The sequence below is a fragment of the Patiria miniata genome, unplaced genomic scaffold (genome assembly GCF_015706575.1).
Source record: "Patiria miniata isolate m_02_andy unplaced genomic scaffold, ASM1570657v1 HiC_scaffold_27, whole genome shotgun sequence".
In the NCBI taxonomy this organism is placed as follows: domain Eukaryota; kingdom Metazoa; phylum Echinodermata; class Asteroidea; order Valvatida; family Asterinidae; genus Patiria; species Patiria miniata.
Genome location: NW_024037066.1, coordinates 9861627 through 9877830, shown reverse-complemented (window position 1 = coordinate 9877830; position 16204 = coordinate 9861627). Strand labels below are relative to the sequence as shown.

General features: G+C 39.2%; 1 protein-coding gene across 2 annotated transcripts in view; it reads right to left on the bottom strand.

Moving 5' to 3' along the window:
- Nucleotides 1-9444: 9444 nt before the first annotated feature.
- Nucleotides 9445-16204, bottom strand: part of LOC119734253 (DNA ligase 1-like) — a 31501-nt gene continuing 24741 nt past the window's right edge. For both annotated transcript variants that reach the window (XM_038207629.1, XM_038207630.1), the window contains exons 21-24: nucleotides 15579-15731; nucleotides 13150-13347; nucleotides 11855-11947; nucleotides 9445-11400 (exon numbers count right to left, since the gene is read on the bottom strand). In XM_038207629.1, the coding sequence (XP_038063557.1) occupies nucleotides 11311-11400; nucleotides 11855-11947; nucleotides 13150-13347; nucleotides 15579-15731 (534 nt within the window). In that variant the 3' untranslated portion in view covers nucleotides 9445-11310. The remainder of the gene's footprint in view (nucleotides 11401-11854; nucleotides 11948-13149; nucleotides 13348-15578; nucleotides 15732-16204) is intronic.

The window sequence follows — 16204 nt, the reverse complement described above, 5'->3', positions numbered from 1 at the left end:
GAAGATTGAAAGTCCAAACGTTTCCTATCTGATGGAGAAAACACATTCCACTATTGACTCTGTCAGTCCCTAAACTTGCATCAGTTTCTTACAAAGAGCCTTGCAGTATTCCTGTTTATATCGAGAGACTTCACTTGGTGATAATGAAAGGACCGTGACAGGTTTGATATGAAAAATGGTTTTGCATTATAGTACAGGCATACGAGTCTTGTTACCAATACTTTTTTTTAATGACGTCCATACGGCTGTTTTACCCCCAAAAACTTTTAAAAATCGTGTTGATTTCAACGACTTCATAGAACAGCCGTTGGAATGTGCGCCAGATTGGACTTGAATGAACGTAAAGAATGTTATGAACGACCATTTCATTCAACAATCCAACAGAGAGAGAATGCACTCATGCGATATGCGAAATTCTATTTTGGATAGCGGTGGCATGGTATATGAATTGACACACTTGTTTATGACATTCAAGAGTCAACAGTGTGGAATGTCCCCGATTCGCATTTGGCTCATAATGTCAGGGAAAATATTTTGTAGCGAAGGAACGGGTTCTGTAACGGTTGCTTTGCATTGCTTCCACATGGGAGATAAAATGATTGATATTTCAAAAAAAGATATGAGAAACCCTTCACTGAAAATCTGATAACGAAAAAAAATTTGACACCCTTATTGCACCACGATTTCTTCGCTGCAAGATGAATTTATAATGAAGAGGATACCTTTGTGAATGTAACGTTTGGAGTCTAATTTACAGAATGATATGAACGAATGTTGCCACAATTGACATTATTTAAAAAAAAAAAGTGATAGTGGGACATCAGATTTGGATGGTTTTCGTGCACCGAATGGCTTGGTAAAAAAAGCACATCGTACCGTATTAGCACTCGATATTGTAACTGTTATACATATTATAATATTGTGTATGAATACAAAGTAAACACTCCACTTATTTTGTTTACCATGTTTCTTATCGATATTGTTAATGGAACCGGCGATATATATATTCACAGAGGTTCTATATTGCGTAACCATAGTAACAATATTTTGATATTTTGGACGCATGACAAAAAAAAAATACCAAAGCGTTGTTTTAATGTTTATATCATATTTTGTCTGGTATTTTGGGGATTTTTGTCATTTGTCATTTTTCTATGTTTAATGGCCGCGACATTGGAATCGTTTGTCATGACTACTGAGAAAAGATGAAGTTAAAAAAAAATAACATAAATTGCAGATTTATCTCATCAAACAAAACAGTAGCTACTTTGTTTATATACTAACACAACATGAGATGTCACAAATCTACTGTATTTGATACCAAATTTCTATATTTTAGTACTTTCATTTGAAAAACTTAGATTTTGAGGTTTTAAATGCAATTTCTTACTATTTTGGTAATATTCTATGAAAAACATGTATTACTCGATCACGAGGTTTGTATTGTGCAATAAGAGACGATATGACGTGGTGCATGTGATCTGTACATGGCTTGATCAACTTATTTATAATTGACAGAAGTTAAAATAAATTTTGTTTTTAAAAATGAAGATTGCTTTTCCGTCTTAAAATTACTGTTACTTTCGTGGTGTTATATAGACATGCCTTCACATAACATAACATTATGCCTTTGCTATACGATCGTAGTTTTATCACTATTTTTCTTTACATCGGCCATTACATGTTACGCGAGCACTACGTTGTTTTGTATTTAAACAGTTTCTGAGTTATGAAACCCTCCAGATCCACTCCACCGGACATATAATAGTCAACCGAATTCCCTCTTTTTTAATTTAAGATTCATTTTTGGCAGTTATTCTTAAAAAAAAGGGGAAAAAATTCGTTTACTGGAATTCCACTGAATTAAGTTCAAAAGGAAAACTGAAGTTGTCAACAAATTCTTTACATTAAATTAATTGCCAACACCATAACATTATAGCGCACAGTAAAAACATATGTAATGAGATGGGAAGCAGCACCATACATACTACAGACAACATGACATATTGAACACAGTGCGCTTTCCTCGGATAACGTAATTGGAATTATTTCAAATCGTAGTTCCAGTCATGCAAGATGTGTAGACGAGGAACAAATGCACTAACATTCCACTGCAGTCGAGTCAACGACCTCCAACTGGCATAAACCGAAGTGTGGCACTTTTTTTTCTTTCCATATATGCAAACAGACGCATGCCTTACCGTAAGGTCCTTACGTACGTAGACTTCAAACGAAATGCCCAGCCACGCAAAATTTAATCAAAGATTACAACTTGAAGATGCCGTGCGTCCGACTCGCGTGACATAAGTGTTTCCATGGGAACGGACCCATCTAACAGATAATTCTGAAGGTTATCTTTACACCTGAGTTACCATGAAACGGCCTGTAATCACATGTCGTCAATTGTGAGCGATGCTGAGACGTAGACCCAGGTTTTGTTTGCTAACAGAGGGCTGGCGACAACTGAACATTTCAAATTGTGCTTTTCAGCCTCCCAATTAAGAATTTCAAACCGATTCGGAATCTGAACGCCACCAACATATGCAATTCATTGACTGTACAGTGACAAACATCTCTTAATTGGTGCAATTTGCCATAGCCTAATGTTTTCACAGCTAAACTGTCATTATGCTGCTGTCCATGCGACCTTGTTTTTCATTTTAAAATGAAAAACCAACTTCCATTAGTGCGGGAACAAATTACAACACCATAACGTACTTAACCGCCATGACAAAATTGCACTAATAATGAGTGATTACAGAAGTCAGTACCTCGCCGTTAACTGCTTCGTGTCAAGTGAGGGCGGTGTGAATGCAATGAACGAAGTTTTGAAACATTACCAAAAAATCATGAAATGGTTGGATTGCCAAAATGTGGGTATTTCTTTGAATTCCGCCCCCCCCCCCCAGAAAACCTTTAACCATTACCTTAAGCGATATTGTGTTTTTTCTTCAAACCAAAGCATTTAATTAATTGATCACCTGATTCATTTCATTACTGGCCGAATAGACGAAAACATCCGAGTTTCATACGTCGATGTAAATAATATTATGCACTTGTTCTACACTTGATGTCTTACACTGTGCATTATGGATATGTACAACTTCAATCCAGCTGCTACATATACAAAGAAAGGACGGTGAACTATCTTATTCCTCTGACGAGTTTGTATGCACTGCAAGCGCTTAGAGACAGAGCAGGGCTAGCTCCGTGCAGACCATTAATTTTTAATATAAGCTGCAATTTGGCAATTGCACTCGTCTGAACTGTATGATTATTAATTAGACACTCTCAGATTTTGTGGTGTTTGTTAAATTTTTAAAGCGATTTTTTTTGGCATTATTTACAATCCTAATACAGTTCCGAGAAAACTGAGGGCGCTGTTGCTGTTAATGTAACTTGAGGCACTAACTCATTGATAGGTCATTGATAATGTTGTGAACTCCTCCCCCCCCCCCAAAAAAAAACCCCCCACACACACAAAAACACACAAAAACACCCAACTTTGACGCTTTTACTTGTGAAAATTTAAATTTACATGACCAACACATACAATAAAAGGGACTAAATATTTCGTATATCACAAGTTGAAGTAGATAAGTCGGAAGATAATCATGAACTCATCAATGAATCTTCCAGTTTTCTTCAGCAACTTTATATTTTGGACATAGCGCAACAACTCCGAGAAAGACCTAAAGAAATACAGGCAATTTCCCCTTTTACTCTTTCGGACTTTCAGTCGTCGTCTGACCATTTGAAACCAGCATCGATCAATTTTTCAGAAGCAATTAGTTTTGAAATTCCTACAGGATGAAGACTCACCTTTAATAATTGATTCAGAACCACCGGCCCCAATTCCTTGGTCCCTGTCGTCATCACCGTCGGCTTGCCCGTCTGCAAGAATCCAGTGACCAGCTCAAATGATAAAATCCACCAGCAATATTTCTCTTCAGAGTTGGGCCTGATTTGGAATGGATGCGCGCACGGTCGACATAATTTTGATTCGTTGAACCTTTTAGTTACATTGTCGACACTTGTAGCTAGAAAGTTTCGTTCTTCAAGTTTTCGAAGTCGGAATTCCGAATTTTTATTTCAGAAAATCCCCTCCAAATGCAAGGTGCACGGTTCGAATCTTTCCGAAGGATATGAAAACCCGAGTGTCAGCCTCGCACGGCATGGCCGAGTCTCGGTCTTAAAAATGCGGCGTGTATTTCTCACTAACGAGGCAGCAAGATAACTCGCAGGCCAGTTGAATACAAGACTGATAGTCAAGAATTTTGCCAGGGAATGAGCAAGTTACAGGACCAACGATCAGAGGATTAGGGCCAAGAATTCTCATGAAAAGAAAATCCATTCAGACTTTCTACGGAATTAACTATTGCGCATTCGCACATGACATTACTCCACCACAAGGATGTTTCAATGCAGAATTTGTAAAGTATAGATATGTGTCTTGATAGGGCCAAGAATTTCATTCATTTCATTTCATTTCATTTCATTCGCGCCTAAAACTCCCCAAACAATGGGATTTATAATACCAGACTCTGTCTGGAATGTTCTCTTTTTAGAGATGTCTCCTGCTATGCAACACTGCAAGGGGTTAGCAGAATTGAATATCAGGACTATCGAAACTAAAACGGTTTGCAATACACAAACCGTAAATCCAGGGTAGCGGGAATTAGAGTGGGCGGAGCTCAAATATCAACATTGCAACACGTCTGGGAGGGGACATACACATTTCGCGAACGGCTTCAAGAGTTTGAAAATGGATTGTTCAATCCACCCCGTAGCCATGCCTTTCAGGTTTGTACGAAGTATAGACGGACATTTTTGATATGTCATGAAAGAGAAGTGTGTTGGAAAATTAAATTTGCCCGTTTCGCTCTTGGGGAACGAGAAGGGTAATGGAAATTTCTCTTTTTTTTTATGAAGAAATGTTGGCTAACTTCAACTAGCAACCCTCCTCAACTGAGCCAAAATGTCAACACGTGGGTAGCTGCTTCTTTATTAAGACACTCAAGCGCCGACGGCATTAATTATCGCTTCTTTAAAAGAAGGCAAATCTTTAAAAAAAAAAACACACATCGAGAGTGTTCCTTAAAAAAAAAATGGGGCTATCAATAATCAGAAGAAACAGCTGTTAAACGTAGGATATCTCTAGCTGGTTGGTCGCACACATTTCCTCTTTATCAAGCAAAAACAAAAAAAACCAAAAAAAACATGGGGGCGGATCGCGGGAAGAAGTGAGGGGGCGTCTGTGACATCAAACAACCCAAGACGAGTCAACAACATCTCGGTGCATCTTGTAGATGAGTTCGTGCATTTCCCCATTGTGCCAGTAATCAACTCGGTCAGTACGCATACACGGCATAATACGGTTGGGCCCCCGTACCGTCTGTCGACCGGACAAGAACACCTACGAGTTTCGAAGAATCGGCCCGGGCGCTCTTGATATTCGCTCCTCTCCATAGTCAACAACTTCTCTACTTACAGATTTAAGGCGTCTAGCTTGGTCAATTTAATTTATGGTAAAAAGGGAGATATATATCAATCATTAAATACGAAAAGTGGGACTCAAAGTTCCGATTCAGAACTGGAGATTTATTAGTATATCTTCAAGAAGGGCGATTTCTTTAACTTAGTTTTTTTCTGGCTCGACAAAGTCCCACCTAAATTTAATTTAAGATTGTTTTTATTAAAAAAAGCTTTATTTTGATTATGATCTGGATCTACTTAGCAAAAAAAGACAAATTTTCAATTTCTTCAAACCACTTATGTATGTACTTTCAACACAATATTTGTTATTAGATATCAATGCAAATTACATTGAGGACAAACAAGGAACCTTTCAAGACCTTACGCAAAAACAGCCATCTCATAGAGGCCATTGTTTTTTTGTTATACCAGTCTATTTGTAGACCCTATGTGAATTCAGTATTAAAAAATCAAAATATCAAAAAAGATATTTTTAAAAAATAAATCCAAAAGTTAAGCGTACATTTTAATTACTGCAGACTACCAACGGAAGAAACAAGATGCATTTGAAAGGATGAGCTTGCAAAAAATAGGAACAAGATCGTCATTGTTACCAAGCACTCGTATAGTAACCATGGTGATTTTCCATTTATAAGCAGCTGGATAAGGTTAAAACGCACGTTTGCCTTGCTTGTAATTATCCTGACACAAGTTCTCAATTAAGGGGTTATTCTGAGAGGGGATCTACGCAAGAAAAAAATCCGGGCGCTGCTTATCTGTTGAATGTGTCTTTTCCAGGGTGATTTCGAAAAGTTTTGTTTAGCTCAATTTTGCTAAGTTTTGCCCACCCAACACTCATCTGTCAGTAACGTACTGTCCTTGCTCTGCAGCAAATTCGTTTGTTTTTGGTTCTGCTTAATTTCTAACTTGCACGTTTTTTCACCAACCCCCATACTTTTGCTATTTTTGTGCATTTGAAACTATCTGAAAGACAGCCTTTATCTGAAGTATAGGGCCGATAAATTTGGATCAATGTCCAGTTCAAATGTGAGCAACTTTTGTATTGATAGAAAAGTATTAGTTTTTATATAAAAAAACCCCGGGTGTAACTGGAATATAACACGTACATCTTTAAGGCAGGCGGGGGCGGCCATCCAGGATTACCATTCAACCAGTGATTCCTCTAGACAAATAGAAAATAAGGCAGTCACCGTGATGAACAACCGGGTTTGTCCGACGGACCACAATATGTCGGTTGGCTGCAGCCTGTACGTCAGAGTTGTAATGAGTAACTGATTTTTGTGACTCAAGTCGAGTCATTAGGTCAAGAAGGTCGAGTCGAGTCAAATATTTAGCTCGAGTCAATTCGAGTCACTTATTTGAATTTTTGAACACTATATAACAAATGAAGACGGGAGGAAATCCTTTGTATTTATCACTAACAGTTAACAACAAGAAGATCTGAGTCGGCTTCGGGTCTAGAATTTTTTTCGCTGATCGCTGACATCAAACCAAATTGCATTATACAAAACTGTTTCTGATTAATATTTAAAAGTGGGCATGGATCTATTTAATTTTAAAAAGGAGGGCACACATTTAGCCGGCGATCGAATCTAAGAGCTTTATAAGAAATCACCCAATGATGAAATCCAATGATGAAACAACGAATTGGCAAATGTGTTTAAAATCCAGTTCCTGGATAGTATTTTGTGCGTTCCAGAATCATGAGGGACTGGGGTCCGCTCATAAGTCCGACGACTCATAGGTCCGAGTACCGTCCGACGCCTTATAAGTCCGACAAAATCGCATCCCCTAACCAAATAAAGGTCCATAAGTCCGACGGCTCATAGGTCTGACGCCTCATAAGTCCGATGCCTCATAGGTCCGACGCCTCATAGCTCCGACGCCTCGTAAGTCCGACAAATGAAACGACTCGTTTTTGCGACGTCGGACTTATGAGGCGTCAGACTTATGAGGCGTCGGACCTATGAGGCGGAATAAATAATTGTTATGCCTCATAAGTCCGACGCCTCATAAGTCCGAAATTTTGGACTTATGAGGCGTCGGACTTATGAGGCGTCGGACTTATGATACGACCCCGAGGGACTGACGAGGGACTCGAGTTGAGTCAGGTCATTTGCTCGCAGTGACTCGAGTCCAGTCGAGTAATTTACCCTTAGGGACTCGAGTCGAGTCGAGTAGAGTCGCCAAAACTCGATTCGGACTCGAGTCGAGTCATTGACTCGAGTCATTACAACTCTGCTTAACGTAAACAGGATCGACTCCGACGATAGTTCGACACTGCATTCTCGAAAATTCCCGGTAACGACAGAACCGAGCGTATACTTTCTGGGAGATGAGGTTTATGTTTTCCTTCCTCCCTGCTTTTATTGACCAAATGAACCAGAGTAATAATCATACACAGTAGATAGTAACTGGCACTCGGGGGAGGAGGGGTGATCATTATTCTGGAAGGGGCATACAATTTGTTTTTAAAATTTGAACGCTCGTTTGTTCCTTCCCCGAATTTTGAGAAGGATGTGGGTGGGGGGGGGGGGGGGGGATGTGCTCCAAAGGCCCCCCCCCCAAAAAAAAACTTTGAGAGGGAAAATTGTGCATAGGCCTCTGTGCACTTTTTAAAGAACATTGGTATTTATTATTGTTGGAGTAGTGTCCCGTCAAGTCACAATTTAATTGGTTTATTTTTAAGGCTGTTATTCATGAAATCAGTTTAAAAACAGGATAAGCAAAATATGACCTTATTTTTAAAACGCAATTAACAAGTAACAAGGCTGGGTACTGCGTCACAAAAGTTCTGAACGTCAATCGTACGTCATTTAAACAAATGAGATGGTGAGATGTCTTTAAAATGATTACATTTCTTGTACTGGAGGCATCATCACGCAAATGCTGATGCTATTTTCAAGGATTTAATGAGGGATCCTACCATATACAGGTGGTTTCCTTAGAAGCTTTCTGGAAAAGAAGTCACAAAAGAAGATCCTGTTGGCGTAGTGATGACGTTGCTGGCATCATGTGTTTGCTGCAGTCGTTAGATTTCCTCATTAGCGTGGACTCAATGCAAAGGAAATAGGGCGAGCCTGGAAATATATCTACACCGTGGGCATATTGTAAGAAAACTATGCCAGTTGGATTACAAAAAAAAAAATTGAGTACTGTGATTTTTGTTTTTACTGACTTTCTAAAAGAACCTGCTTCCAGTCATACAGGGACTAAAGCAAACCTGCTCGTCTCAACATTTATACATAAATAACCACCAAAAAGCTCTGGCTTCTTGTACCTTGTACATCAAAAACCCGAACGGTCCACCAGGAACTACCTGGAAGTTGACAAGAGTCGATGCCTAGCGGGGGCCTGTTAAGTCTTTGTTGGTCTTGGATGGAGCTTTTGAAGGCTGCAGAGGAAATTATGTTGACGGATTGCTGTGGTTGGGCATTCCAAAGTCAAATGGCTTTAGGAAAAAAAAGACTGCATAAAGGGGGTAGATGTATGATGGTGGACTTCAAACTGCTTGTTCTCCTGGATTTGATAGTTTTCTGTCTGAGGTATGAGTTGGCGTCAATGTCGATGTCCTGGTTAAGAATCTTGTGGAGTGTGGCTAGCCGTTGCGTCTTTCGCCTAGTCTCAATAGGATTCCAATTCAGGTTGATGAGCATCTTGGTCACACTGGATTTGGCTCTAAAGTCACCACACACGAACCTGGCTGGTCTTCATTGGACTTTTTGTAATACCTCCCTCTTTTTTTGGTTCCTTGGTTCCAAGCGGCTGAGGCATACTCCAAATGTGGTTGGACAATGGTTTGGTACAGGTTTTCTTGGACAGTCTTTGAGCACTGGTAAAAAGTTCTTCGCACAAAATTTAGCACCTCGGTAGCTTTGGTTGCTGCGTGATGAGACTATTTGTCCTATTTCAAGTTGTTTTGAATAATAACACCAAGGTACTTTCTCAGATTTTTCCTGCTTTGGAATTGGAAATGAAATTTAATGAGTACCACAGAATTATCTGAAATGCAGGAATATTCACATGTTTCATCAAAATATACAACAGGACAATTCAGTTTTTGCTTGAAATTGAATACTGAAAATGTGGCTTACACTATCGCATGAGTGTCCGTCTTTCACATTTGAAACACAAAATTCCTTCAATGAATCCTTAAAATTTACAATTTTTGGTTAAAAACCTTTTCAGCAACTATCAATCTTTTATTATTTGATTTCATTTTTAACCAACAGTCCCATTATAGTTTTTAAAAGGCAAATTATCATCGAGTCTTTATAATCTTTACTCGGGCTGAGTGCTTTGTAAATTCACCATCGAATGGACTGGTTGGATAATTCTTTTAATAAATCTACTTATTTACAAAAACTATAAAATATCAAAATGCATGTTGCTTGAACTCACAAAAACCCAACAACATCGACATTCGGTTAAGGGCCAGTCTCAATTTATATCCGGACGAGTTCTGGACAAGTTGCGGACGTTGTATCGGGTATAAGTTGCAGGATTCTGAACAACTTCCCAGCAATCTTCCCACAATGGAGTTGTCAGTATTTAGGAGTCAAGCAGTTGCTAATGAAACTTTCCGTGGAACATGTCCGGGACAAATGCTGAGCTTCTTCCATACAGTGAATGATTCTACCCGCAACTTGTCTGGAACTCGTACTGGATATGAATTGCAATGGGCCCTAAAGTTTCAGTGTGAGCTGACAAGCCGAAATTATCTTAGGGTTATGTTAAGATTTTTGTATCAATAAAAAAAATCTATGCATCTGGAATTAACACCCAACAGTTTTACTTAGCCAAATATTAACTGGCTAAGAAGAATTTAGAATTCGAGTGCATAATATAACCTTCATCTGAATGAATTCATTCATTACCCAATCTAATGGGAGAAATATCTGAATATGGCTTTACTTCAGTTTAAAAACATCTATTATCAACATTGTCAATATAACCGTTGACTTCAAATGGAATATTTTTTACTTGTCCATTTGTTTTTCAAAAGTTCCGTTCCCTGTGCTCAAAATCAACGTATTTTTTATTTCAACCAAAAATTTCCCTCTTTCCTTAATTGGTCGTCTGCAACCCTCTAAAAAATGTTGTTTTGTTTTGAGTGCAAACAGATCCACTTTGGGAGCAGGCTGGCGCCCGGCCTGTACATTATCGATACTGGTTGTGTGGTGGGAACCAGCCTGCCCCACGCGAATGCAATTATTGTCTGGCAGCCAGTAATTCAAAATTGTAAAGTTATAATTCAATAACTTAACATGGGACGCTTCTTTTCCGTAGATGTCTCATTTAAAATTGATTAACTTTTGTATTGCTAGAAAAATAGCAATTTAGAAAAGGAATCTATCTTTTCAGGATGAATCTCAAAAATAGCATGGAGAATGCAGCTTTAATGTTGTAGTACTCCTTCAACTGACATGGTACCCAACGATGTATCATTTTTAATCTAATAACTGACGAAGGCAAGTTTGATGGTTGAGTGGTCAGACATCTGTACTAATACGCAGGAGTCCACCCGAATAAGCTTGAAATTATTTTTCTCATACGCAATCAGAGAAGTGCTGAGCATACAGTTCTGGGCTTACAGTATTTACAATGATACGACGTCATTGAAGAACAAAAGCCTCTATTTTATTTCCAAAAGCACTGCACATGTTTTCGTTCAACCGGCCAAAAGGTCTTTAGACCAATCTGATCTGCCTAGTATTTCACTGAACACAGCGCTGCAATTTTAAGACTTGCACAAATTCACAGTCATTTGAAGAACTGTTCTATTTTGTTTTTGTGTTGTACTTTTTTTTCTGCCTAATAAAAGTCTTCACTGGCCTTTGGTTTCAGGACACCGGTCGCTTTCTGGTTCTTGATCTGATCTTGGTTGTTGTAGAGAGTCGCAACCTGATCAGGAAAAGAAAACAAAAGAAGAAGAAAGTGTAAACAAACTTCTTCTGTGAATTATATTTGAGATTTTGTTATCGTAGAACAAGTTGTTGCAAAATTACAACAAGATGATGAGAAGTGTCAAAATAATGTATTGAGACATTGTTATTTTACAGGGCTTTCAATTTCAAACAGCAAAAACCACAATGTGGAAACCATATTTCGCATTTTAAGACGCTCCTATCAAAAGCATTAGTTTATTTTCATAATCATGAGTAAAAAGTATTCCAATCTTACTAATGCAAACACCCCAACCTCGGAGAATTTTATTCTCTTTTCTAATACTTGTAAACCCTCATTTTGTCCTCTGCCGAATTCTGTCTCATTTTGCCAGCATGCCTCACATTTAACAAATCCATCATACGAAGATTTACTCCTCATTTGCCTTTGTTCTGACCCTTGACCTACTAACCTGTGAACTGTTGGTAGCTTCTTCCGCTTTCTTGTCGTCTCGGACCCGCAGGAAGCGAGGAAATCGCAGGGAGATGCCCTTCTCAGGATCAACCTAGGAGAATGGAAAAAATGGGGATGACAGGCAAACGCGATATATTAACCGGTACACCACCATGTGATGTGTACTTTTCTGGGATGAAAAAAAGTTTTACATATTGCTTAAATATGGATCTTCCCTTTTCAGTGACAATTTAATTTATGAAAACAGACTTTAATAGGCACAATTGTGCTTGTTTGAAATTTGTGATGTCACAGAGTTGAAAACAGAGAATTTGCCTGCTAAAGTTTAGGGCTGTGGATTTCTTGACAAATCATCGGAAAAAAATCCCCTTCTAAGGCAAAATTATGTTCTAAAACTTTTACAATGTATTTTCGACAATTATAAGGAAAACAAATATGCAAACTGAAAAGTTGTGCTTTGGCATCCTCGCTAGCCAGGGAAGTCACTTTGCATACGTCATAAGATGATACCCTGGCAAACCGAGTCCAAATCTTTCCTATTTGACCTCGCTAGATTAATTATTCATGAACACTTCCAAATATGGACTGACATAATTTCTGACCAATCAGATAGCTCTTCACAAAAGCTAACCCAGAATTGACCTCCTAGCACATAAATGGCTGTCATGACAAGCGCTCTCCTATTGGCTAGCAAAATTGAACCTGCGATTCCAGACTTGAATATTCAGTGCATAGGAATATGTCAAGAAGTCTACCCAGAGATTCTGATTGGCTGACGGTGAGTGTGAAAATGGTATGAGATTCAGATTCAGTTTGCCAGCACATTTTATGATGTAAGCCTTTCCTGGTGAGAGAGGATGTTCTTTAGCTGAATAAACATTCATTTCAAGATCTACAGTAAAGCATCTGGTTTTGACTGAAGTAAATAAAGTCTGTCATGAGCCAATATGGCCCATTAGGCCGGCATTTTGCTCTGGTTTCAGTGGCATGAAACGACTTAGAACATTTCTATTCCCTCTGGATGGGATGCTAGTCCATCGCAGGTTACTCCCCAGCTAATGCCGGTACCCATTTATACTCCTGGGTGGAGAGAGTCAAGTGGAGGTGGAGTGGCTTTCCGGAGGACACAACATATGGCCGGCAACTGGATTCGAACCCCTGACCCTCTGATCGTGAGTCACGAATCCTAACCACCTGGCCACACAACCCCATTTGACAGAACATGTCACATATTGCTTACGACTTTGCTTGTGTTTTTTTCTTATGTTTGATTTTATCAAGAAGTTGACTTACAATGCCGATGGCTGCGCGATGGGTCGGCGAGATGGACAGGTCGGCCGCTTTGACCTCCCACACCTGAACGGCGTCAAACCAGTGATCGGGGATGTGGCTCGTGTCGTGACGGTAATATGGGCGGGGCTTGTCAATCACGTGGGCCTTGAAGAACTTGCTGTGGGTGTCCAGCTCTTCGTCTTTCAGACCAGTGCCAATCTGGAGGGAAAAAGGCATGAGACGGTAATTAATGTTAACAAGAGGTGGCTTCAGGACAGTGTAGCATTTCTGGAAGCTGAACAATCCTGTATGCTGTAAGGTTTCAGAACTGGGGGTAAAAAAATTAAGGGTTCCATGTTTACAGGCAGAAAAGACGGATTTACAAAGAGAACAAAATTTTAATAAAGCCAAAAAAGTTAACCCGAACCCTCCAGGGCATGTTTGCTAGAAACCTGCCAAACGTAGCAACATATGACTATTAACGTGACAAGCCTGCCAAATGTAGCAAGATCCATCAGGGGAAAAGTTTTAAGGCCACACTGCCTCAGAGTCGGTGGTCACGGAATGCAGCAGGATACAACTGTAGCATTGTTCAATGGGACTTAGCTCTCATTGTTTCAGAGCTGGCCATTCATGCACTGGTGTTGGTGGCTGAATGCATCAAAGTGCACCAGTTCTTTTCCACCTGATGCACTGTGTTGCGTATGGCAGGGTTAGGGTTAATGTAAAGCATGAATAAAATCATTAAAATTAAACAGCTGTCCATTTACCTCAATATCGGGTTCTGCTCTTCCCCAACATATTTGTTATTAACATCAAATCATAAATACCTAAGACAGTTTAGGCATTCCTATTGGTCGAGAGCCCGTCACGTGGCCGGTCTTAAACGGATGATAAAGACATGGCTAGCTGGTCTTAAACACTTTTCCAGTGTCACAATAAAATGTGGACTCCTACAAATCCAGTGCCTCTTATCGTTTCATTGGTTGAACATTCACACTACCAGGGAGTCAGAATTTTATAGTTCTAAATTCAAAACGCAATGCGCCAGGTGCGTTCTGCGCGACATCGCACAGAACATGATACGCGCGCGTCAATCTCCATAAAAGGGTTGTTTACATCTTACTTGCCAGCTGAACACTCCATTATTTTGCAAGAGGGATGTTTCAAAAAGCATAAAGTGAATTTGTTGAACAAAATCGGGATGTTTTGAACGAATTATATGATTTTTTTGTACCGAAAAGGTATTTATGAATGGGAATAAATATGTGCTCCGTCGGTATTTATCACTCTGTTTAAGACCACTTAGAGTCTGGGTGCTGATAATTACCCTCGCCTCCGGCTTAGGTAATTATCAGCACCCAGACTCTAAGTGGTCTTAAACAGAGTGATAAAAACCTCCGGAGCACACATATATTCCCTTATTTAACAACACCTGAATAAATCCCCGTCATCTGATTGGTGGATCATCGATCACATGTCATTGAATTATTTGTCCCAACACACGGCGCATGCGGCGCGCAGCGCACAAGGCAATAGAAGTTCTATTGCACGGTGAATAGAACTTCCGTTGCACGGTGTCACTGCTGCCGGTGATGGTGGCGCTGTTTTAAATCGAGATAAATTGAATATGATGGTTCTCAACCTGTTGAACAGTTTGCATAAATTAAATATGATAGCTCTGAACTTGTCAAACTTTTAAACAGTTTTTAACCTGAATAAATTGGCTTTTAAAAGTCAACCAATCAGATGACAAGTATTTATTCAGGTGTTATATAAAACAAATAATTCCACTCGGCTTGGCCTCGTGGAATGGAACATTTCATCTGTCACCTCATGAAATTATTATTACCATTGCACTCACAAACATTCATTATTTGTATACTAAATGTCGACAAAAAAATTTAAAACTACAAACTGAGAAAGTGGAGGCCAGCTGAACAGAGATTTCTGGGACTAAAATATTGACTGTTGCATGTCTAGATTTACAGCCAAGTTGAAATTCTCTAGTACAGCCATTAGTAAAACAGTTTTTTTTTACACATTTGGTACCAGAAAGGTCTTCAATATACCTCAGTAGAGTGAGGATTTTCAAGATCTGACCATGGTTCCTGAAAAAAAGTAACTGAATAGTCACAAATCAAGTTCCAAATCTAGCCTGAGAATGTTTATTCAAAATCTCTGGTTTTATGTGCTGAACCTTTAACCTAGAGTTGATGCTTCAGCTTCTGTCCTAAACAGAAAAACTCAAACTTCTTAAAATTATCCATGACCCTATCCGTATTTCAAAACGAAACAAAACAAAACAGTGTTAAACCAACTGGTTCTTCTCACAACCACACAACACACAAACAGATATCATTCATATGATGTTACCATAAACCTCCCATTCATCAAGAAAGAAAACTCATTTTTTTATTTGTCCCTTTTTTCCCAGTGCCCCATCTCACCTTACAGATTGTCTGGAACTCTTCGTTTTCATCGTCATAGCAAGCCAATAAGAAGCCTCCGTATGTCCCCGCCCTCTTGCCACGCCCATGGTAACCACCAATCACCACCAGGTCTAGGGTGTCGCCAACACCTTCCAAGTAGTCCTTCTTCAACTGCAAGCAAAAACCAGATCCAACGAAATGAGCCTTTTTTCACTCTTTTTTTTTCTTCAAATGCAGTCGAAAGATCATACTTTGCTCTCATTTCAACATATCGTTCATTTGGACACCTAAACATATGCAGACATTACTTGTGAGCACTTCAATGAGAATGTCTGCACGGCTTAAAAATGGAAAATTGATAAAATCTTTAAAACTGCAAGTAGTGCAACCTCAAACGTGGTATCAAATGAAAGCGGACAAGACCTTCCATTTCAGTGATGTGGCAGAGAGATGGGGTTTGGTTGTGTATTTTTTGGTAAAAAAAAGAAGGTTTTTTGCTAAAATTACAGACTTTAGGTCTTCAATTTGGCACCTTGTTTTTACATGCAAAATGCAAGTATTATTGTGTGTTAGTTTTTTAGGCAGAGAGAAAGGTGCATCTTTTATACAAAACAGAGTTTTTTGGGTTTGATGTTTAGGCGAGG